This window comes from Ascaphus truei, chromosome 3 (genome assembly GCF_040206685.1).
Source record: "Ascaphus truei isolate aAscTru1 chromosome 3, aAscTru1.hap1, whole genome shotgun sequence".
Classification (NCBI taxonomy): Eukaryota; Metazoa; Chordata; class Amphibia; order Anura; family Ascaphidae; genus Ascaphus; species Ascaphus truei.
This window is the reverse complement of record NC_134485.1, coordinates 106,539,298-106,565,125: the sequence shown is the minus strand read 5'-3', so window position 1 is coordinate 106,565,125 and position 25,828 is coordinate 106,539,298. Positions and strand designations below refer to the sequence as shown.

The following is a 25,828-nucleotide window of genomic DNA, read 5'->3' as shown; positions in this document are numbered from 1 at the left end:
CGGACGCACCAAGGTAGCCTATGTTTACTCTCTTTTAACAGGGGACGCCTTGGCATGGGCCTCTCCCATCTGGGAGTTGCGTGCGGAAACCACCCAGGATTACCAGCTCTTTCGCCAAGAATTCCAGCAGGTATTTGATATTCCCGCCCGCAGAGATACTGCTGCTGCTTCTCTTGTTCAATTGTCTCAAGGTCGTAGGTCCGTAGCCAAATATGCATTGGAATTCCGGACTGTCGCGGCGGAGACGCATTGGAACCAAGAAGCCCTTATTGCTGTGTTTTGACAAGGTTTGTCCGACTCTATAAAGGATGAACTTGCAGTTCAGCCCAGGCCCCAGGGATTGGAGGAATTGATCGCAATATGCATACGAGTGGATCAGCGCCTTCAACAGCGCCGTCATGAATGCCAGCGTCCCAGAATTTTCTCTTCTGACCCTATTCTTCCCAGATCCTTCCCAGCTATTCATCCTGTTCTAGACACTGTGGAACCCATGCAGATTGCCAGTCAAGAGTTCCGTAATACCGACAGGACTGCCGATAGAACCCATGACCGGACTGCCGAAAGGGCTCGTCGCCGGAATGAGGGCCTTTGCTACTATTGTGGATCTCCTGAACATACGGTACGTTTTTGTCCTTTAAGGCCCAAAGAACAAACACGACCAATGGGGCAAGAGGGACTCATTTTGGGGTCAATATCTTCTCACCCTATCTCTGAAGAGGAACTCCCTAAGAGAATTATGCTTCCAGTTTCGCTTAAAGGTCCGAATTTTCGCGTAACCACAGCCGCTTTTCTTGATTCAGGATCCGGTGGTAACTTTGTGGATCAAGATTTTGCTACTCTTAACAAGATTCCACTCATCGCTAAGAAATCGCCGATTGGCCTCGAGGCTATTGATGGTCGTCCTTTGCAACCTGCCTTTATCACGTTAGAGACTCTTCCTCTCACCCTTTCTGCCGGTACTCATACCGAAATCATATCCTTTGACGTGATGCACTCTCCTGCCGTTCCAGTTATCCTAGGATTACCCTGGCTACATCAGCACAACCCACGCATTGATTGGAGGGATGGCAAGACAATTCAGTGGGAGCCAGAGTCAGATGCCTCACCATTGCCGGTCATTTCTCCTACCACAGTCCTCGCGGGAGTGGAAACGCCCCCGGCTAATGTTTCCGCTCTTCCTGAAGCATATGCGGATTTCATCGACGTGTTTAGCAAGACACAATCGGAGGTTCTACCTCCTCACAGACCTTATGATTGCCCCATTAATCTGGTTCCAGGCGCTGTTCTTCCGAAATGTAAGTCCTACCCCTTGTCTCTCCCTGAAACTGAAGCCATGGCAGCATACATCAAAGAAAACCTTGAAAAAGGATTCATTCGTAATTCTTCGTCCCCCGCTGGTGCCGGTTTCTTTTTTGTCAAAAAGAAAGATGGATCCCTGAGACCATGCATTGATTACCGAGGGCTCAATCTCATCACAGTCAAGAATCGATACCCCCTTCCGCTGATCTCCGAACTTTTTGATAGGCTTCAAGGGGCAAAAAAAATTTCCAAGCTAGACCTCCGAGGAGCTAACAATCTTGTTCGCATCCGAGAAGGCGATGAATGGAAGACTGCCTTCAATACCAGAAGCGGCCACTACGAATATCTTGTAATGCCCTTCGGTTTATGTAATGCTCCTGCTGTTTTTCAGGATTTCATGAATGATGTATTCCGTGATGTTCTCAACTCTTTCGTAATTATCTATCTGGACGATATCCTAATTTTTTCTAAAAATCTTCAAGATCATGTCCAGCATACCAGGCTCGTTCTCGCTCGCCTTCGTGTCAATAATCTCTACGCTAAGCTCGAGAAATGTCTTTTTCATCAAACCTCTACTGCCTTCTTAGGCTATATAATTTCTGATAAAGGATTTTCAATGGACCCTGAAAAACTTAAGGCTGTTTTGGATTGGCCTCAGCCCAACTCTCTCAAAGCCATCCAGCGTTTTTTGGGCTTCTCCAATTACTATAGGAAATTCATCCGAAATTTTTCCACCACTATGGCTCCTATTACGGCCCTTACCAAGAAGGGAGCTGACCCGTCTGTATGGCCTCCGCAGGCCGTCTCGTCCTTCGAAACCCTGAAACAAGCTTTCGTCTCGGCACCCATCCTGCGACATCCCGATGTTAGTCTTCCTTTTACTTTAGAAGTTGATGCATCTGATTGTGGTGCAGGCGCCATCCTGTCCCAGAGATTCTTCCCTCAAGATAAGCTTCATCCATGCGGTTTTTTTTCAAAGAAGTTTTCGCCAGCTGAAAAGAACTATGATGTTGGCAATAGAGAGCTCTTGGCTATCAAGATGGCCTTACAGGAATGGAGACATCTCCTGGAAGGTTTCCGCGAACCTATCTCTATATTGACCGACCATAAAAATCTTCTGTATATCGAAAATGCACGTCGTCTGGGGTCTCGTCAAGCTCGCTGGGCACTATTCTTCTCAAGATTTAATTATACTCTGTCTTATATTCCTGGTCCCGACAATTTTCTCCGGAGGAAAGATCCGAAGAGACCCCTGAAACTATTGTACCCTCTAAGTTTATCATTTCCGCCAACTCATTTGACATTCTCGAAAAGATCGTTGAAGCTCAAACACAAATTCCGAGTGGTCTAGAGGTACCGGAAGGAACTCTTTATGCCGCACCCAGGTTTCATCAAAAGATATTAGAATGGGGTCACTCTGTCCGTTCAGCCGGCCACCCCGGCTTCAAAAGAACTTTGGATCTTATCAAGCGTACTTTTTGGTGGCCTAATATGGCAAAGATGGTTCATGAATTTACTAGTGCTTGTCCAGTATGCGCACAAAACAAGACTCTTCATCAAAGACCCTCAGGCTTGCTCATGCCCTTGCCAGTACCTGAACGTCCATGGTCACATATTTCAATGGATTTCATTGTGGATCTACCCCCTTCCAGAGGGATGAATACCATTTTGGTCATCGTTGACCGTTTTTCAAAACAGGCCCACTTTGTTCCACTCAAAGGACTTCCCTCCTCGCCCACCCTAGCTGATATCTTCACCAAGGAGGTGTTTCGCATCCATGGGATACCTACTTCCATAGTCTCGGACCGAGGCACGCAATTTATATCAAAATTTTGGCGGGCTTTCTCCAAGAGGCTTGGCATGGCGCTATCCTTCTCGTCAGGCTATCACCCCCAGACTAATGGGCAAACAGAAAGACTAAATCAAACGCTTGAACAATACCTGCGGTGTTTTATTTCCGATTCCCAGGATAATTGGGTTGACCTGCTACCTTGGGCAGAATTTGCAACCAATTCACTTCGTAATGAATCCACGCATGAACCAATCTCAAACATTCCGATAGGAGTGCCGGCGGCTGATGAACGGGTAACTACTCTTCAGAAGTCATGGATCAAGATTCAGTCCGCGCTTCTTAGCGCCGCTCAGAAATTCAAGTCTCAGGCAGACCACCGTCGTCAACAGGCCCCTAATTACAAGCCAGGGGACCGAGTTTGGCTTTCGTCTAAGAATATCAAGTTGAAGTCTCCGACCCCGAAATTAGCACCTCGATTCTTAGGGCCTTTTCTGATCCAGGAACAAATTAATCCTGTGGCATTTCGTCTGCAACTTCCGTCTTCCATGAGGATTCCAAACGTATTCCACGTTTGCCTGCTCAAGCCATTCGTCCAGAGCAAATGGTTCCCTGCTAAGACCCATAGACCCAAACCAGTCACGGTCCAAGGACAACCTGAATTTGAAATCCAGACAATCATGGATTCTCGTGTATCCAGAGGAAAGATACAATTCCTTGTTCACTGGAAGGGTTATGGTCCAGAGGAACGCTCTTGGGTACCCAAGGAGGACATCCATGCCCCAGTTCTCTTGGACCGCTTTCACAAGAAATTTCCGCAGAAGCCTTGGATGGATCGTCCTGAGGTCGATCCTGAAGGGGGGTGTACTGTAAGGAATCGGGGGCCACGTCCCTTGCGGCGTGACCCCTCCTTACCCACTACCAGTACTGCAGCGGCTGCTGCCCCTGCCCCCCGTCGCTACCCATGCCGCCGCCCAGTGCATACCTTGAACTCTGCCGTCGCCATCTTGGATTCTGGCACTGGTGTTACAGACCCTCAGCTGGGCTCTACTATTTCCTTGTCTCTCAGCCATTCACGAGCAGCTCCTCGACACGCCTCCGCCATGCCCCTCGTTCGGATTGGTCACTGTCGCTTTAAATATCCGGCTGTGACTTCACTTCCTTGCTCTGCATAGCTCCTTGCTTCCTGTGTAGCCTGGATACTGTGTCGTGCTCCTGTTTGTCTTTTCTCCTACAGATTTGAACCGGCTTGTCTGACTTACCCCTCTGGCTCCCGACTTCAGCTTACCCATCACGATTCTTACCTCTCAGACCCTTTGACACGGAAACGGATTTAAACTACGGAACTCTCTATACTCCTGAACTCGGCAAGTACAACGACTATTCTAAATCTTAACCCAGGCCTGGCCACGCTACAACCACATCCCGGACCCGCTCCCTCTGCTGTCGGTGTGTATATTCAACATCCCACCTCAGTACAGGGGACTGGCCTGGTCTATGGGCTGCACAGCGTGACACCTGCCCTCTGACCTCTGTGTCACATGCGGGCTGCAAGCAACCTCCTACCTGATCAGGCTGCATCATAAGGCACACCTGTGTGCACCAGCAGCTTATTGGGTTCCACTTTCTGGTTCCACCCCTGCTGGCTATTGGAGCCTCCTCCTTTATATACCCTTTATATACCCTTTATATACCCTTCACTTGCAGCTTACCTTTGCTGAGCATAGTCAGTGTGATGCCGTGCCTTGCTGCATTCTGTTCCTGATACCTTGCCTTGTCTGCCTGATTAACCCTTTGTTGCCTGAACCCTGCTAGTTACTTGGACTCCGCTTCTCTCTACTCCTGATTCGGCTTGTGTTGACTTTCTCCTATCCTGAACCTGGCTACGTACCCCGACGATCCGCTACCCTCCAACCCTGAACATTGCTACGCACTTCGACTATCCGCAATTATCCTCTCCTGAAACCGGCAAGTACCTCACTTATCTCACATCTCCAATCCTGACCTGGCCTAAACGACTACTCTCGGCCTGGTTGAGCTTCGTTTGTGGTGAGCTATGCGTTACAGAGGCTTTATCTGCAGCCTTCTGTCAGGGACTTTCGGAGACTCTGAAGAATGAGTTAGCAGCCCAGGAAAGACCCTCCGCACTAGAGGACCTGATAGCCCTATGTATTCGGGTGGATCAACGCCTTCAGGAAAGGCGACTGGAATGCCATCATGCTCGCTCACTCCCTTCTATGCCTTCTATACGCAGTCCTACTCCCACCATTCTCCAAGCTCTTGAGGCCCTAGAACCCATGCAGTTACGCTGGCGACACACTTTATTCGAGCTCGGCTAGTCCCACGAATTCGGGTATACCCGGGTGTATTGAGGTTTGTGACTGTTTTCTGCCCGAGTGCATTGAGTTATTTTCCGGCAGGGATTGAAGCATTTTATTCCCGCTGGCTGCAATACTGCACAGTACATATATATATACTGCATTACAATTCATGAATTTATGCCATCTGGTAGACACGCGAAGCATTGCAGCCTATTAAATCCTAATCATTATCATTTAACAGATCAGCCGCCCATCAGCCAGGCATGAACCCAGGCTGGGAAGGCAAATGCAACGGGGCTTGTCAGAGGTGAGGAGCGGCGCATTCCAGGTATCTGCCAGGTACATACCGGGTATTTGCTCGAATAAAGTGTGTCGGTGCAGTAGGAAGTCATCAACTCTCCTATTTTTTTTTTTATATAACTTCAAGTAACTCTCCTATTCTGAGAAACAACGTCAGAAGAATGAGGGCTTGTGTTTCTACTGTGGTCTACCTGGACATCTGGTGCGCCGCTGTCCTACGGAGCCGGGAAACACCAACACCCAATGAGGTATGGGGAAATCTCATTGGGTACTATTTCTTCTTCTCCCCCTACTAAGGGAAGACTACAGAAAAGGATTATGCTTCCGATCTTCCTCGAGGGTTCTGACTTCCGTGCATCCGTGTCTGCTTTTGTCGACTCCGGGTCTGGGAGAAACTTTGTGGATCAGGATTTCGCCAACAAGCACAACATCCCTATGATACAGAAGTCCGTACCCGTCGTTCTCGAGGCCATTGATGGAAGACCTCTCCAGCCAGCCTTCATTACTTTGGAGACACTTCTTTTTTCCCTCTACACGAAGAATGGTCATAAAGAGGAAATTTCCTTGTATGTAATTCACTCCCCTGCGGTGCAGGTAATCCTTGGTCTATCTTGGCTCCAATGCCACAATCCCCAGATAGACTGGACTGATAACAAGCCTATACAGTGGGATCAAGTTGCTAAGAGTCCTTCTACGCCCCCCGTACAAGTCGTTGCCAGCCTAGAGACCACCAAACCTGCTAACCCTTCTCTTCCTGTAATATATTCAGAGTTTCTTGACGTGTTTGATAAGGTTTGCTCTGAGGTTCTGCCCCCTCATCGTCCCTTTGACTGCCCTATTGATCTTTTGCCCGGTGCCATCCTTCTCAAAGCTAGGTCTTATCCTTTATCACGCCCGGAGACTAAGACCATGTCCGATTATATTCAAGAGAATTTAATGAAGGGCTTTATAAGAAATTCCACTTCCCCTGCCGGCGCAGGGTTCTTTTTCGGTAAGATGAAGGATGGCTCCCCGAGTCGAGGGTGTAGGCTCATGGCAACGACCAGACTGCAGCTCCGGCCGGCGGCTGAATCTGTACATGTAACTTGTATAATGTTAACATCTGATTTTCTAATGAACTGACTCTACTACTCTTGGTCTCTCGCTCCCTATATTTGTGCCCTAGGTCCAGATGAACTCCCTGGTTTTAACTGTGGGCATTAACGGTAACTTCTAACTTTAATCTTAGATTCTAACCTCTGGTACAAAAAGTTCGTCCAGCACTGTATTTTTAGAAAAATTACATATAGGCGTATATTATACTGTGTACTGAGGGACAGAGGAGATCCCATATGAATAGAACAATTAGCTACTCCTATTTTCACTGAGAGAGAATATATAAAAGGCATGTTGCTAATTGTATCTCTGCTACAGTGATTTGTTGAATGACCAAGTATTTAAGTGGCTAGCGGTCTAACAGGGACAGGTCTTGGAGTTTACACACCTGAATCCCTCTTTGCAATACAGTTTTAATAATTAATAAAAGGATTTTATCACTACCTAATCATTACAAATGCATACACCGTGAGTGCATTCCGCAGGGCACTATCTGTTTGTTTATTATTTAACTTCTTCAGTACCAAGGTCAATTCACAATGGACCACTGTGGTTTTTTTTATACATCTGCAAGTAGATACATTACTGTAGCACATTAGAATACATTACAATTCATGAATATCTGCCACCTGGCGGATACGCGAAGAATTGTCGCCAATTAAATCCGAACCATTATAATTAAACAGATCAACCGCGGACCAGCCAGGTACTGGGTGGCATGAAAGTGGCATGAATGCGGTGAAGTGCATGGAATTTAGAAAAAGCAACCGCTATACCCCGAGAAGTTTTAAAATAAAAGCTGCTGCAGCAGTAATTAAACATGCAAGTGTATTGTAATTATACTGCAAAATGCAACGTCAAACAGTAGTGATGATTAGAGTACAATGTAAAAAAGGATTGAATATGAAAACAGCAGCATACTGTTTAAGGTTTTCTATAAAGCTCACAATTATTCTATCCTAATCAATAAAAATTGCACGGTCACTAAATTGTTGCCTACAGTACTTGGATTTTTAAATGAGATTCACAATGCGCAAGCAACTTTTAAAAATGCGATAGTATATTAGATATTAGACATCCATCGAAATTCCTCCTTTATCCTTTCTCCGCTTGATGTCAAAGTTTCTGATCGGCTCTGGCTCTTGTGCCCCGCCCTCTCCCTAGCTGTCCACCAAATGTATCTACTGTAGTAACTGCTCAGTCAATCATATTGCAGAACTACATTTTCAATAATTGTACAGGAATTGAATTAAAATAAATAACCCAGAGCAAAGCGATTGAGTACAGGAGAACAGACCGATCTGCAGATTACTGTAACTAATCACTTGTCTGTGTGCATAATGTATTGATGTACATACTGTACAGTATAGTATTTTTTTAAATAATTTTTGTGAAATACGTCAGCTAGAACTGCAGCTTTAAACTGAATACTGTACTGTAAGTGTAATACAGGTAGTTACTGTAGTAAATTATATTTACCTTCATTATAGACTTTGCCATGGTGGAGATGAGCCACTGGCACTCCCGTAGTCTACATTATAGTTGACAGGTGATAGCTGGCCCGCTACACCTGTAGTTGACAGCTGATGAAGCTGGAAATCTTTTTGGTACATGCAAGCTTGCTGGTACCTGTATGTGAAATCAGGATCAGGCTGGAAGTTGTGCAGGTATTCTCGCGGGGACAGATAGCAAGAATTGCAGTTCTCCAGGTTTTCACTGATGATCGGACTGTTATTGTAAGCCGGTGCAGGACCCGGTGCAGGCGCTCTTGCCTGCGCTGTTGCATTGCTGGATTGGGATTGACGAATCTTATATTGGTTCAACCTGGACTTTCTCCTTTTGAAGTTTCCATGATCAAACACACTGTAAAAATATGGTACTACACACCAATACCCTCTTCTATCTTATCGCACGCTTCCACACACAAGCGTCAGGTGAAAATTTGAAAAATTCATCGTTCGAAGTGAAATATTCATAAATTTCGGTAACAGTCGCCATTTTATCTGCTGCAGCATTAATTGCAGAACAAATTAAAAATGCATACGTACAGTCAGGTTTTTTATGTCTGTGGTGTACTCATTGTGTCCAGTCAGCAATTGTGCAGGAGAAAGAATGTTAAAAAAAAAGACACAGAGCATTGAGTTTTTATTACGAGACACCTAAAATAGATATGTGTAAGTTCTTCAGGGTCTTCTACTACCATGGCCAATTCACAATGGACCACTGTTGCAGACATGGTTTTTATCTGTGTTTTTAAACACCTGCATGTCGACACATTAGCACAGTACTGTACACATTACAATTCATGAATTTCTGCCACCTGGCGGATACGCGAAGAATTGCATCCAATTAAATCCGAAACCATTAAATTAAATTAAAGACACAGAGCATTGAGTTTTTATTACGAGACACCTAAAATAGATATGTGTAAGTTCTTCAGGGTCTTCTACTACCATGGCCAATTCACAATGGACCACTGTTGCAGACATGGTTTTTATCTGTGTTTTTAAACACCTGCATGTCGACACATTAGCACAGTACTGTACACATTACAATTCATGAATTTCTGCCACCTGGCGGATACGCGAAGAATTGCATCCAATTAAATCCGAAACCATTAAATTAAACAGACCAACCGCAGATCAACCGGGCAGCGTGAATGTGGCATGAACACGGGAATGCAAAATTAGTACTGCGTGGCATACAGAAGATCCAACGACAACGGCTCCATGATCTTTCTCAAATTCGGCCGCTACAGCTGTAGTTTATCATTTTGTTATTTTTTGCACACAAAAAGTGATGTCTGTTTTTTTTTTTTTTATTCCACTTTGAATGTGTGGGGGATTCTCCATGAAGGGCTTATCAAAGATGAATTGCTTTGGGGAAGGTGGGGATAAGCATTACAATTCCAATTTACTGTACTACCGGCCCTTAAATTAAAAATGAAAAAAGAACTAAGAACAACAGAATGCAATGCAGCCATTACGAAGAAGATAAAGATTGTAAATTTGTATTATTCATGATTATTTGTATTTTTCATTCTTCCATAATTATCCAGATAAAATAAAAAAATGTCTTCTTTAAATGAACGAGAATCATTGAAACACCCCCACCCCCAAAGAAAAAGAAAGAATGGCAAAAATTGTTAACTTATCAAAAACATGGTTCACATTATGGTTTCTTTAAATCAGTCCTTCAAAAAAGGGTCTCTTTTTTTTTTTTTTAAACTTGAAATTCACTTTGAATGTGTGAGGGATTCTCCAAGAAGGGCTTATCACAGATGAATTTCATTGGGGAAGGTGTGGATAAGCCTTCCAATTCATGTTGGTTTGTTTGTAAGGCTTTGTGTGTTAAGTGGTGGAGGGGGGGGGAGGTGCTACAGTAGCAGTGTGTGCGGGATTAGTGGTTCAGAGAAATCTTTTGACCAGCTGTTAAACTCATCCCATGTCGAGAAAAGGAAAAAAAAAAGGAATGTCTGTTATCGCACGTGTGCATGCGTGTGTGAGAACAGGGGGGACAATACAGCTCAACAAAGCCTCAAAAGATTTTCATGAATGGCTCTGTCTTGGGGGGTGGGGTGGGAGGGAGGTGTGGATAAGCATTCCAATTCAAGTTAGTTTGTTTGTAAGGCTTTGTGTGTGAGGTAGGGAGGGGGAAGGTGCTACAGTTACTGTACCACCGGCCCTTAAATTAAAAATGAAAAAAGAACTAAGAACTACAGAATGCAATGCAGCCATTACGAAGAAGAGAAAGATTGTAAATTTGTATTATTCATGATTATTTGTATTTTTCATTCTTCGATGATTATCCAGATAAAATAAAAAAAATTCTTCTTTAAATTCACGAGAATCATTGAAACACCCCCACCCCCAAAATAAAGAAAGAATGGCAAAAATGGTTAATTTATCAAAAACATGATTCAGATTATGGTTTCTTTAAATCAGTCCTTCAAAAAGGATGTCTTGTTGTTTTACCTTTTTTTAAACTTTAAATTCCAATGAGACATACACGCATGCACCTTAATGTGATGACACGCATATGCGTTTCAACAAGGTTCCAATGAGACATACACGCATGCGCATAAATGTGATGACACGCATATGCTTCAAGGTTCCAATGAGACATAGACGCATGCTCATTAAATAAAAACAGTATGAAAACAAGAGAAAGCCCAGCAAAAGTTTTGATTAAAAAATAATACATATAGAAAAGTGATGACACGCATATGCGTTTCAACAAAGTTCCAATTAGATATACTGTGCACACATGAGCGGGAAAAATATTTTACATTCGGAAGAAGACGTGACGTGTATTTTTGTATTATCCCTTTATTCCCTTTATTATCCTGTATACAGTATGTGTCCTCATATTTTTAATCTGTGAATGGCTAAGGACCCTCAGACTATACAGTATGAACTTGTAAAGTTAATCTCTGCTTCAAATATAAATCTTCAAATTACAATTACTGTACAAGCACACACACACACACACACACACACACAGACTTGCAGAACTGTACAGCTGTTCTGTACTGTAGGTTGAATTGCTATTAGATTTTTAAGACAACTCACGATTGCCCACTTAAGTTTCTAGACGGTATTGCAGACAATGCTAAAATGCAATTTTCTGCACTCAATAGAAACCATAGAAATGTTGATATGGTGATATGGTTGGAAAACATCACACACCATGACAGGGTGTATTCCGATGTATACACCGGGTGAAAACTTTGAATACATGCCGCTGCAGCTGTATATGTTTACATCAGATTAAAGTACTTAAAATATTTTCTTGTCTAATAAATAAAATAGTAAATTTAAAATGAACATGTACATTTACACAAGATATGATAAATCCTGTCTCATATAAAATCTTTCTTCATGCTTCGCTCCTAGAGTTAAGAAGAATTTTGACAGTGACTTAATGCTAGAAGAGAAGGAGAATGATATACGAGTGTTCCAGGTCATCTCTAGAGAACACAAGAAGTTGGGATCTATGAGCTTTGCAGAGATTTCTTCACTTGTTCTGTTTTTTTTATTAGTGCTTTTGTTGTTAACAAGGGAACCAGGTTTCATGCCAGGCTGGGCAGCTGTCATCTTTAATCATAGAGGCAAAGAGTGAGTCTTTCCCATAATACAACCACATTCCTTTCTCTATAGAAATACTAAACCAGTAGCTTACAGTATCTCCTGTTCTCTCTTAACGACCTTTTTCAGATATATTATAGACGCAACTGTTGCCATATTCGTTTCTCTCATGATGTTTTTCTTCCCAGCTGAGTTACCTTCACTCAGCTACCAGAACACAGAGCAGACAGGTAAATGCCCTCTTCAATTCTCTTATATCTATAGTAGATGGAATAATCACAGTCTGAGATGAAAGACAAAAGTTGCCAGTAGTCCACGTGGTCGCACTGATGCCGGGAACCAGCGCCGCCAGGTACCCAGTCGAGCATGCTGTGCGCGCACTGAGGCCTTAGCCTTAGAGCTGGTTTTAGGTGTGATTAGAATTTACAATGGTGCAGCATTAAAATCTGTTCAATTCCACAGACATTTGCATTTTACATTACTGGCTGCCAGTGCTACTACTTCTTGGCATATTTTTTTTATAATGCAGGGTTCCGAATCAAGATCAAGACTTTCTGAGAAATTTTCTTTGCTTTATTTTTTAACCTTGCGCCATGTTTTGCTTTTATTTTTGTTTATGGAATACAATCCCTCCCAAATAATCTTTGAGAAAAATAAAGTACTCTTAAAATGTAGAAAGAATTAACATTCTTTTGTTACTGTACTTCTTTATTTCTCAAAAGAAACCATGGAAACAGGGAAAAAGTTTTTCTAGTCACCATAGACCATAGGACCTCAGTCCTGAAAGGCTGCTGTGAATGTCCCTTTGAAGACCACTGTAGCATAGTCTATATATATATATATATATATATATATATATATATATATATATATATATATCCCTTGGGAATGGGAATACTGCACCGACACACTTTATTCGAGCAAAAACCCAGTATGTACCTGGCAGATACCTGGAATGCGCCGCTCCTCACCTCTGACAAGCCCCGTTGCGTTTGCCTTCCCAGCCTGGGTTCATGCCTGGCTGACGGGCGGCTGATCTGTTAAATGATAATGATTAGGATTTAATAGGCTGCAATGCTTCGCGTGTCTACCAGATGGCATAAATTCATGAATTGTAATGCAGTATATATATATACTGTGCAGTATTGCAGCCAGTGGGAATAAAATGCTTCAATCCCTGCTTGGAAAATAACCCAATGCACTCGGGCAGAAAACAGTCACAAACCTCAATACACCCGGGTATACCCGAATTCGTGGGACTAGCCGAGCTCGAATAAAGTGTGTCGCCAGTGTAGTACACTGGAACAGACTTAGATGTATACACAAAATGCTTGAATAAATTATAAAGCCAAGTGACAGAGTTAAAGTTCAATCATCCTACTCACTTGATAAAGCTGAACACAGACCAGTGTGATGAGGTATAGAACAAGTAATATTGATAAGGGATGAGTGGCTATAAATAGCCTCTTACCACTTATTAGTCCCTTGAGAGTTCCCCTTCTCCTCTTGTCATGTGCTACGATAGCTCGGAATTCTGCACTGCCGGTGCATGTGAGGGCTCCCCGGTAACGCGGGTCGAGAGTGGGGAGGGCTGATCAGCTGTAACTCTGCGTTTCTGTATCTACGGTCTGCCGCACCTCCCCGATGTTTCACTCTCCTCTGCTCCGATGCGTGTCACGATGGGTGTAAACATAAGCACTGGCTGCTGTAGAATGAGAAAGCAGCTGATAATGCAGTGAAGTATACTCACTGAGGAAATTCTCTGTGTCTGCTCCAGAAAAGGTGTGTGTCCATCCACGTAGACAGTTGTAAATGTAAGATAAAAGGAGAAGTCGGAGCACTGCAACAGAAGAGAGACTGGACTGGCCGCGGGTAAAATGCCAATTATTTAATAGGCATAATGCCAAAAGAATACAAGCAGGTAAAACCTCTGACGCGTTTCGTGCTAAACAGCACTTTATCAAAGAGTAACCTTCCCGATCGGACCACGCTCCTTAAATAGGTGTCTCCCTCACACGCAATCTACTCCCCCTGCATATAATCAAACTGATGTATAACACCAGATGGTGAAGATCAAACCTACCAATGGTGGATATCGTAGTGAAATGGGCAAACACCAATTCAAGGGACGTGACAAACATCTCTGTCTAAAAATATAAACAGGAAAAATAATAAAAATAAATATAAGTGATGTTGTTACTCACTAACAATAACAAAAATCCTATTTAAGGATACAAAAAAGACTAACATAGTCTACAGTAACTATCTTAAAGGAATACTAACATCTCTCTGAAAGTATAAGTGAATAAAAGCAGCACCACATATATGAACATGTAACAATGTAAACAGAAACATAATATAATCTGAAACATGACAAACATACATTTAAAAGAAATACAAATCCTGCATGAGCACGGACAAATTATGTGTCCTTTTCAAAAAATTCCTATAATTTATAAATTTCAATTTAATTACTTGCTTCTGAATCTATTTGCGTATAAATAGCTATTATGTATATATTGAATAATACACAAGAAATGCATATACTGTATATATAACTCTATATTAAACTCTCCAACGTTATAAGGATTCATAATGTATAATACAGTAGATAAAAAGCTATCTAGATTGAAGTGCATACTGATAATATCAGAAAATATACAGTAGGGGTGAGGTACTAACAAAGTGAAATATTGGGAAACGGACTGTTATTCTATCTAATTATAACTTCTAATATAAATCCTAAAGCCACATGAATCAAATTATATGAATACCGTAATATAAAATAGATTATTCCAACAAAGGGCCTCATGCAGAGAGCAGCGCTATTTACAATCTCGTCATTTTCCGGCGAAAATCGCGCAAAAAACAGCTGAAAATGGCGAGGTAGGAAAAAAGGGCCATTTTTTTTTCTATTTGAAAATCTCGCCGCGCGGCTGGCGAGAAACTACATCTCGCCAGTCTGAAAAATATCCAAATTCAGAAAGGCGCGCTCGCCATCTAGCGGCTGTTTTTGGCGCGATTTTCTTCAATTTTCTCCGCCAACTAAAGTTGGCAAGAAGCAGGAGCTCGCCGGCTATAGGGGGAAAAAAAATGCGCGATTTTTTTTTCTCCCTTTCAGCTGCGCGCATCTCCTCATTTACAATTCTCCACATGCAGTAATGCTAAAAATAGCGGATTTCGCCCATTTCTGCATATGGAGAATAAAACTCTCCATTAAAGCTACTTTTTCTTAAACTCTCCAATTTATTCTAGCACTGCTCTCTGCATAGGCCCCAAAATATCAAAGGAATAGACAATGTATATAAAATATTCCATAATGCTGACCACAAATGTACTGTCATACAAATATATATGGACCAATAATTCAGACCCATAGGATATAAAAGAGAAAATGTACCATAGTGATAACGAATTTAAAAAAATCATCTTTAAAGAAAATGTTTTAATTCCCAATTCGCATTTAAACCGGTCGGGCACAAAGTGTCAATGCTGTAAATCCAGAACATTTCCCTTCGGTTGAGCATGTTGAGCCTGTTCCCACCACGGACCGCTGCCTCAACATGCTCAAGCCCAGAGAAGGCAAAACTCTGGATGCCTCCTGATGGACATGTAGAGAAATGTCGTGAAACCAGATGTAAGCGGTCTCCTTTGTTAATGAGACGTACGTGTTCACTAATTCTTTTTTTCAAGGGTCTGATTGCCCTACCTATGTATGTCTGGCCACAGCCGCAGTATAAAATATATATCACATTGCTGGTATTACAATTGATAAATGTATCAATTCTTTTTTTATCGCTTAGGTTTAATGTAATTAATCATTTTGATGGGTTTCGCGTGTGAACACAAAATGCAATTACCATACTTGAAAAATCCCTTGGGTATACCTTTGATACCCCCACATTGTAATTGTGAATTAAATAAGCTCGGAGAGATATAGGATGCCAAATATGTGGCCTTCCTAAAGACAAATAAAGGGATATCATGAACTATTGGCCTCAGGTCTTTATCCAATTTGAGTGTATCCCAATTTTTGATCACATTGGATCATATTACTTGTGACTGTCTGCTCTGTTGTGTAATTTATACTGGTGTTTGAGAATTCTTGTTGCTATTATGTTGACTTAGGGTATCATGCAGTAAGCGGCGGAAAAATGCATTAGCCAATTTAGCAATTAGCCATGTTTTTGGCGTGTTTAAGTCGCTGTATGCTGTAAGGGGCGAATCTGCGGCGAATCAATGCGCCACCATCATTTGCAAATATGGCGACTCGCTTGGCGGGAATGTTGAAATGGCGTGCACGCACCGCCACTGGCGTGCACGCACCGCCACTGGCGTGCACGCACCGCCAATGGCGTTCTGTTTCTGAATCGCGCGATTAAACAACCAATGGCGTGATTGTGCGGCCTATTTAAAGGTAACATTTGTTTATATTCTTTCTCTGTGTTGTTGGGAGAGAGAGAGGGAGTGACGGACAGAGCTGTGTATTGTGAGAGTAATTGATAGACGTGTTGATTGATTTGTTTTGTGCTGTTATATTTTGTTTACCATTTGTTGTTATTGTCTATTACAATTTGTTTAGTGAGTTTGAGGTTTTTTTGTTGTTGTGTTGCTTGTGAGTTCTACAGGTATGGACGGGAGGCGTGGGAGTCAGAGGACTGATGCTGGGGTGAGTGATGTGAGTCAGGAGAGTGATGTTGCTGACAGTGTTGATGGTGACTTCAGTCCTTTGAGTCAGGAGAGTGATGCTCCTGTGAGAATTCGTGTGAGAGAGGGGAGTGATGCAAGGGTGAGTGCTGCTACTCGTGTGAGTAGTCGTTTGAGAGAGGGGAGTGATGCTAGGGTGAGTACTGCTTCTCGTGTGAGTAGTCGTTTGAGAGAGGGCAGTGATGCAAGGGTGAGTGCTGCTTCTCGTGTGAGTAGCCGTGTGAGAGAGGGGAGTGATGCAAGGGTGAGTGCTTCTCGTGTGAGTAGCCGTGTGAGAGAGGGGAGTGATGGTAGGGTGAGTGTTGCTCGTGTGAGTAAGGGGACTGGTGGTGGTGTTGCGCTTGGTGGTGCTGTTGGGGGGGTGCGTGGTGGTGGTGTGCGTCGTGGTGGTGTGCGTCGTGGTGGTGTGGCGTCTGATGGTGCATTGCTTCTGGATTATCTTCCATTGAAAGAAGGGGAGTCCAGTCAGCATCAGGCAGGTGCCAATGCAGCACGTGCTCCAAGGAAAAAAAACAGAGTGGCAAGAAATAAAAGATTTAATAATGCTGAAATGACAGCCCTTGTGACGGGCATTGTGGCAAAATATGATCAGCTCTGTGGTCATTTAGTAGGTAAGATATTGTAATCCTTGATTATGTTTTCAATTATATTCCTATGATTATGCATAAATATGTTGTAATACATGTGATTTCATGGCCTTTATTTATGTCATATGTAATACATGGTATATATGACAGTATGTAAAGGAAGTTAAGGATGTATGTAAAAGTCATTTATGTATTTCTAAATATAATGCATGTAATAGATCCGAGTACATAATTATTGTATGCACATTATCAGTTAATCATACAAGTTAAAATTGCATTTATATATTATAATGGATGTCATCTTCATTATTTATTAATTTCCTTGTACCACTAGTTGAAGGCAGCATGCAAAGTACATTGACTTTAAGATTATTATTTTTAATGTATTTGCATAGGTTATTACTATTCATGTCTAGCGGTATAAATGTTACATGTGAACAATTCCTTAATGTATACTTATGTATATGTTTTTTAATGTCAACATCTGTATACATATATGATATACTATATATTTCCCCATACACAGCATATATCAATATCCATACTGTTACTCTCCCTCTGTGTACACACACAACACATTCGCTATACACACACAAAATGGTGGTACACAGAACATAATAAACGCACACACCACACCTCACATTCAAAATGGAGTTGGAACAGTTATCATAACCATGAACCCCATCCCCCCACCCCACCCACACATCAACATAATGTTACAACTCAACTGTTGCATTAATGGAGGGGAGGAGTCCAATAGTGTCTAAGTTATTGTCCAATCCCCTGTCGTGTAACTCTTAGGCCTCGTTTCGGGTGCTTCCTTTCGAGGCACTGCGTGCGGACATGAGGTACAATGTATTTAATATGAACTGTGGTTGTCATGGTAGCAGCTGGCCTGTCTCCGAACTATGGAGTTTATGCAGGCTAAAGTTCAATGAAGCAAACCATACGTTTATTTAAGCTGCTGCAGTGTCACTGTGACCTAGCCAGCTAATTGCATAATTCTTGACAATGAGTTCAAGAGTGCAACTTCTATCCCTAACCTGGCGTCTGTATCCCCTCCCCCTCTCTGCCTCCTCAACACGTGATTAAATCTGCTGACAGTATCAACACACATTGGCCATCCCACTGCCGCCCTCCCTCAGTAACGCACTCCCTCCCTCCAACTCGTGATTTTGCCACCCTGAACGAGGCATAATGCTGAATATATGAAATTTAAAACACATTTAAATGTTCTTCAATGTGCCACATTCATGCATGATTACAACACATAACATTATGTAATCCTACTTCAGTGTTGCTCAAATACTGATGAAGTTACCCACAATAATGGCATGTTTCTATAAAATTACATGTTCACGTCAGATGGATAAATTAGTGGCAGAGTTGTATTAATGTCTTTTTTTGAGGCAGCTGTGCTTTGTTTTCTTGTGAAGCAAAACATGCACTGTTTGCTGCGTTATCACCCTTGGGTTCTGCATGTGTCTGTGAAAGCATTCTTTGTAAAGATGGGTGTATTATGACATCTTCTGACTATCATTCTACATTTACACCATGATGTCAATATTTTCATGCACTCCCATATATGTATTATTTAATGTGCCACAGTTTGAAAATTATTTGTCATATTCTAAAAGTGTACACTATTGCATGCATTGTTGGTAACTGAATTAGAAATATTCTTGATTGTACTACATTATTCTATTCTATTTAAAGGCAGGACCAGTTCCACAATTCGCCGTCAGTTATGGGAGGAAATTCGTGTTTCGGTCTCAGCATGTGGAAATCAGGTCCGGACATTGAAGAATTGTAGGAAAAAATTTGATGATATACGCAGAAATTTGAAAAATGCCATTCAATTTGGCCGCAGGCATGCTTCCGGGACTGGAGGTGGATCACCAGCATCACCTATTACATTCACCCCTTTGGAGGAGATGTTGAGGGAAAAAATATTACCTGTTGTAATCTCTGGATTATCTGGAGACAGAGATATAGGGGTTTATCCCCAAATTTTTCCACAAGGTGATTAATCTCTATATATTTCATGTTGTTTATAATACTGTTTATTATAGTGTGACAGTTGAGAAAAAAGTAGATTCATGTTTAATTTCAAGTAACATATAGGGTATTCACAATCTGCAGAATAAGGTTTATTCTTTTTTTTCTTCTGATAAAATAATGTGTAAAAATCATTATCTACTAATTTGTCACTAACTTAACTAGTTAGGGTTTGTTTTTTAACTCTCTAGGTGCATTATTGTGTGACGTTACACATGAACTTGTTGACGAAGTGCATACTTCAAATAAGCCTTTATGCAATCATAAACATGTTATTTTTCTATTATATTTCTCATTAACCTTCTAACAGTCCAAATTTTAATCTTCAGAATTTTATTTTTGTTACATTCATATAGTTACACCTGTGCCTCAGAACAACCAAGAAGAGGTGGTCACATCCGATTCATCTTTTGCATCATCACTTTTGGAAGGTGAGGCTATCATGTTTGCATTTTTGAATGTGTGTTTTTTTCAGTAACAAACATTATGTTTGAACATACATAACATGCACATGTTGGAGATATGATCATACTTATTAATATAAACATGACTTATGTAGTTGCACTCATATAAATAGCATCACCACATAACATGGTTTGTGAATTTATCTCTCACAAATAATGCAGGAAACATTATAACTGTTGCTAGTATGTAAGTTCACTGACTTTTCAGCATCTCAAATACATATATAGGTACATATTTGTGCCAATTCAGTTTTTTCATACATTAACGTTAGTATTGTATGTTCAACATGACATACACACAAGTAAATATTTTACTATGACATACTAGTAGAATTGGTATAGTAACATGTCGTTGAACATGTTGTATTTCTCATGTTCCTCTAAATAGGATGTGTGTTTGTGTACTGTGTATGGTGTCCCTTGCACTGTTCCTTGTATGAAGTGAACACACATCAAAATTAAATCAGACACTTACATAATCCATTGCAGCACTGGTCTTTAGGAAATTATGCTGTACAGCCTGTGTTTGTGCTTTCATACATCCTTATGTCACAACTAACACATCCAGCAACATAATGTTACTAATGCAATATTTCACTACTATGTGTAGACGTTAAAATAACTGCTATTACCTTTCAACATATGTTCATAATGTATGTTGCAGCCTGTGTCAGAACCACTATTTCTAATAGTGTTGTTGTGCATAATTAATAACATCATCACACATGTCACCATTGAGTGTAACAATTATGTTTAACTGTTGATGAATAATGCAACATCCAATCAAATATAGGTAAATAGTAATTTTTTATTTTTTAAGATGTCAAAATGGTTCATTTTTTACATACACATGGAGACATGAAACCATGTTAAGAATGACAAATGTTAATGTGTTTTTTTTCCCCTAAAATAGGCATTGCATCTGAACAACATCAGAGTCCAATAATAACAGAATCACGTCCATTAGCACCTGCAAATAATACACAAGAAAGTTTGGCAGCAATTGATGCGTCCGAATCAAGGATGAGCTTACTCCAAAAAAAACACCATCAGGAATTAATGGGAGTACACCAATGTATGGCATTAGAAATGCACCAAATTCAACAGATAATAATGAAAATCCCAGAAGAATTGCATGTAATGAATCAGACATTCAAGACACTTGTGACCACTCTACAGCAAGGGAATCATCTTGTTCCACACTCTGCACGAAATGAAGGACATTTCAGCGGCAACAATGAAGGTATTTTCCATGGAGGCATTTTGTCTCCACAAACAGAGGTGTTAAATGTATCTAGTGATGACATATCCCAAGTAAGAAGCTTTCATCTGGAATCACCAATGACAGCTGAACAAATGCAGACATCCAGTACAGATGATAATCTTACACACGCACCTAAAAGGACAACAAAAAGGAAAAGGTCAAATACAGAAACACGACATTCACTTGCCTGGAAGACATTGTCCAATACTGCTAAACAATGTACCCAGCAAAAAGGTATCCATGTCTATAACCAGCCTCAAAGTGTTACTGTGTCTACCCAGGCCCAAACTGCAGCTCTATTTTTACAGGGCCAAACTACAACTATTGTTACACAGGCCCAAACTGCATCTCTATTTTTACAGGCCCAACCTACACCTGTTCTTACACAGGCCCAAACTACACCTGTTCTTACACAGGCCAAAACTACACCTGTTCTTACACAGGCCCAAACTGCACCTGTTGTTACACAAGCCCAAACCACACCTATTGTTACACAGGACCAAACTGCATCTCTATTTTTACAGGCCCAACCTACACCTGTTGTTACACAGGCCCAAACTACACCTATTGTTACACAGGCCCAAACTGCACCTGTCTTTAGCATGGGCCAAACTGCACCATTGTTTACCCTTGCCCAAAGTGCACCTGTCTGTACCGTGGCCCAAAGTTCACCTGTATCTACCTTGCAAAAAATTGCACCTGTCTATAAGGATACACAATTTCTTCCAGTGTCTACACAGGCACAAAGTGGACTTGTCTGTAACCAGCCCCAATTTATTCCAATGTATAGCCAGCCCCAAACTGGACTTTACTCTAACCATCCTCCACATCTTCCAGTGTCTACACAGACACAAAGCGGATTTTTGTACAACCATCCCCAACATGGTACAGTGTCTACCCAGGGACAGAGCGGATTTTTCTACAACCACCATGAACATCTTCCAGTGTCTACCCAGGGACAAAGTGGATTTTACTACAACCATCATGAACATCTTGCAGTGTCTACCCAGGGACAAAGTGGATTTTACTACAACCATCCTGAACATCTTCCAGTGTCTACCCAGGGACAAAGTGAATTTTACTAAAACCATCCTGAACATCTTCCAGTGTCTACCCAGGGACAAAGGCCATTTTTATTTACCCATCCTCAACTTCTTACCGTGTCCAACCAGGGACAAACAGCAGGTGTGTCTACCCATCCTCAACTTCTTACCGTGTCCAACCAGGGACAAACAGCAGGTGTGTCTACCCATCCTCAACTTCTTACCGTGTCCAACCAGGGACAAACAGCAGGTGTGTCTACCCATCCTCAACTTCTTACCGTGTCCAACCAGGGACAAACAGCAGGTGTGTCTACCCATCCTCAACTTCTTACAGTGTCCAACCAGGGCCAGAGTGGTGCAGCAATTGTTCAGACACAAACTGCAGCAGTGATTATTATTTGTGTTTTTTTTGTTATTGCAATGTAATGTTCAGTTAATGCTACTTAAAAGTGTGTTAATATTTGTGATTTTTAAATTTTTTATTGTTGGTCTTACACATGTAATAGCATTATGACACAAAGTGTACTTTTGTACAGGTGTCAATATATCGATGTTAATCACAATGTACACCAACACTCATGAGCACATATACTAGTATAGTGACGTACATCTTATATAGTCTTTATACATTATTGACATACATTCTATGTGAAAAAAATATGTCGTAATTACACATGGTACAACATTGTTTAGAACTACATATATGTTACTTCACATTACATGATTGTCATATTTTAGGCTGCCATTAAAAACTCATATGTAGATTCATTACTAGTACACTTTATATGCCATATGCATGTAATTGTGTACAATATTTATTTCATACTTACAACTACTTACCTAAAAATTACTTCATATAGTTTGTGTTACAAATGTGTTCATTGACTGACAGTTATAATGAATGTGGTGTGTGTGTATATGTTATATATATGACAATATATAAATATTGATATATATATATATGTATATGTTTACATATACATATATAGATATTTTTATATATATATTTAATGTACATATATATATATATATAATGTGTGTACAGATACGTATATTAAATATTTACTTATTTTAAATATATGTGTATATAGAGAAAATTATTCATGAACACATACAATCAAACACGTGTGGGTTGTAGAATTCCTTAGTGTATATTGACCTTCAGTATCTGTAAGTGCAAGAAGTATGGCTCAATTCTTCTGTATTTATGTTATAATGGCTAGTCCAAAATATGGTTCTTAGTTCACACGCTCATTAAAATGTAATATAAGTAATAACAATATTTCATACAACATTACTTGGGACAACATAGTAATCTTAATTATTTACATAAACATGTGTTAGTGAAATTTTTTCGCATGGTGGTTTTTTTTTTAACACCTGCTTGTGGGAGTTTTGAATGCAGAAAAACTGGCTTTTGTTTTTTAACCTTCAAAATGACGTAACATTGATAAAAAGTATCAACTTGTGTATTTGCTTGAGAACATTATAATTTCTCATTACTCTCAGCAATTTACAACGGAGAAGACATGGCGTCAAGTGTTAGACATCAAATGAAATTTTTAATATTTCAGGCCATAGAATTTCAGCAAGATAAAAAAGCTAATCTGCGTCAAATTTATGATTTCATACAAGACAAATTTAATGAAGATCAACAAACAAGAAACCCGAAAACATGGAAATTATCAGTACGCTACAACTTAACTACTAATGAATGTTTTCAAAGAGACTTCCCCCGGGCTGGTGAAATTGTCACTTGTTGGAAAGTTGCTGATTCAAAGAAGATTACTTTAGAACATGGAACATATCTCCTGATAAACAGGTTTTTTTTTTTACCTAATCCCAATTACAATCAACGGCCACAGACTGGTGTCTGTTACCCAAACCACCAGCAGGTCGTACCACAATCTCAAATGATATGTGAAGGGAACTACAATGCTATGCTGCCTACTGTACATGGTACAAACATGTGTGGATTGGAAACAACTGAACCTGTGTACTTGCCTCAGTCCGTGTCCTGGCAAATGAATGGTGAAATACCATATGACGGCGTAACAGACATGTATGTGCCTCAGCATACCAGTATTCATAGTGCGAATCCCAATCAGTTTCTGTCTACCATCAGCAACGGTGAGGGACACAGCGCCGGCAGCTGCTGCAGATTCCAGCAATCTCGTTTCTAAATAGAAAGACAAAGGTAAACATTGTTAACATTAGCCCATTACTAAACTATGACTAATTTTCTATAACACCATCATGTACACCATTTCATGAACCCACGCTAAAGACAACCATGTAGTGTTAAAACACACTTTTTGTATAATGTGTCCATATACTTTAGGATTTATGTGCAAAATACAGCTGCATTCGAATGACACACATGCAACGTTCAGTTACATATCAGTGATCCGGTAGTTGCCAAAATTACACATATATATGTACACACACGAATATGTTAATAAAGTTGCTTACAATTACACATTGTCTATGGTGTTAGTCGCGTCCACCTGTGACGTGGCTCCGTGATCATGTGACAATGCTGACTCATAACTATGACGTTAAGCATGTATTAGACAATATGATGGCAAAACGCTCTCACTTGTGTGTGCACACGCATTATGTAAATATGCTCAAACACATAACAACAGTATAGTGAAACGTTCGGACTTATAAAAGCTTAATTCCTAACATGCATCAGTGTGGTACGCGTTGAGTTGTTTGCGTGCACATTGATAACCGTTATGTTACTTGACCGGACATAGGGCGAGCTTGTGACGTGAGGGGGCGTGTTCAGATGTTAACGGGGGCGTGTCCAATGATACGTGACTACTGAAACACATAACAAGGCAGCGAGGACACTAATGTGTGTGTCACATGAGCGTGGGGGGGTTTGGGTGGTTGTTTAGCGCGTGATAACCGAGAGCTGCAGTATGTGAGTGAGATAGTGATATAGCGACATGAGGGGGCGTGATCGTGCATGTCCGTGGGCGTGGCCATTACATGGGGGCGTGGCCACGCATCAGTGTAACACACCCAGTCACCATCACAGCGCACGGCTCTGCGTGCGCTGTGCTATCAAGCCCCGCCCCCCCAGTCCGGCCAGTCCAAGTCCCTACCTTGTCGCGCACCTTTCACCAGCGGAGGGCGACAGGTTTTCAGGGAGGCAGGGGAATTTGAACTTCACATCTGCGACGGAGGCGTGGCCACGCCCCTGGCGGCAGTTCAGCCAATAAGGGCGAACCACCAGCGGAACGTCATGGCCACGCCCCCGCAAACCAACAGCCACACCTCCTCCCGTCGTAAACCTCTCTCCCCCCAGACCGCAGATCGCTGTGTACCGCTGTGCACGCACCGCCCCCCCCGCCGGCCGCGCATGTGACTGTCAAGACTGGGGACTCAGCCTTAGAAAAACATTTATGAACACTTTAAATAAACCGCTGCGCATGCACATTCAGTGTGACGGCCCATGATGTGCGTAGCAACATTTGAGTTGCGGTGTTCAGACGCACAGCGCAGGCAGCGCCATGCACGCAAACATCAGTGTTAATGGTAGTGTAATTAGAAGAATGTGTTAGAAAATTCTAACACAACGGACATGTTATATGTGCACGTACGCATGTACATGTCCATAAGTCACTGGTGCCATGTGTTACAGAGCCCTATGCACACACATGCGAGCGGTATGCAAGTCCCTGTGACCGCACCATACCAGTACTTGTAATTGAACAATATGTGTACCTTATGCGTGAACATGGACAGTGATGAACATGATAATACAACATATTCACAATATAATAAACATTCGGATGCAAAT

At 41.5% G+C, this 25,828-nt stretch overlaps 2 protein-coding genes across 4 annotated transcripts in view; both read left to right on the top strand.

Annotated features, from left to right (window-relative positions):
* The window catches only part of LOC142489084 (solute carrier family 13 member 2-like), a 332,402-nt gene that overhangs the window by 151,507 nt on the left and 155,067 nt on the right, over positions 1-25,828 (top strand). For 2 of the 3 annotated variants that reach the window (XM_075589275.1, XM_075589274.1), the window contains exons 7-8: positions 11,700-11,921; positions 12,021-12,121. In XM_075589275.1, coding sequence (XP_075445390.1) covers positions 11,700-11,921; positions 12,021-12,121 — 323 coding nt within the window. Of the gene's footprint in view, positions 1-11,699; positions 11,922-12,020; positions 12,122-18,901; positions 19,231-25,828 lie in introns of those variants that run through there. The other variant, XM_075589276.1, reaches the window with a different exon arrangement.
* Positions 19,604-22,094, top strand: LOC142489085 (uncharacterized). The gene is made up of 2 exons (XM_075589278.1): positions 19,604-19,674; positions 20,621-22,094. The coding sequence occupies exon 2, from the start codon at positions 20,731-20,733 to the stop codon at positions 22,054-22,056; it is 1,326 nt and encodes a 441-aa protein (XP_075445393.1). The 5' UTR covers positions 19,604-19,674; positions 20,621-20,730; the 3' UTR covers positions 22,057-22,094.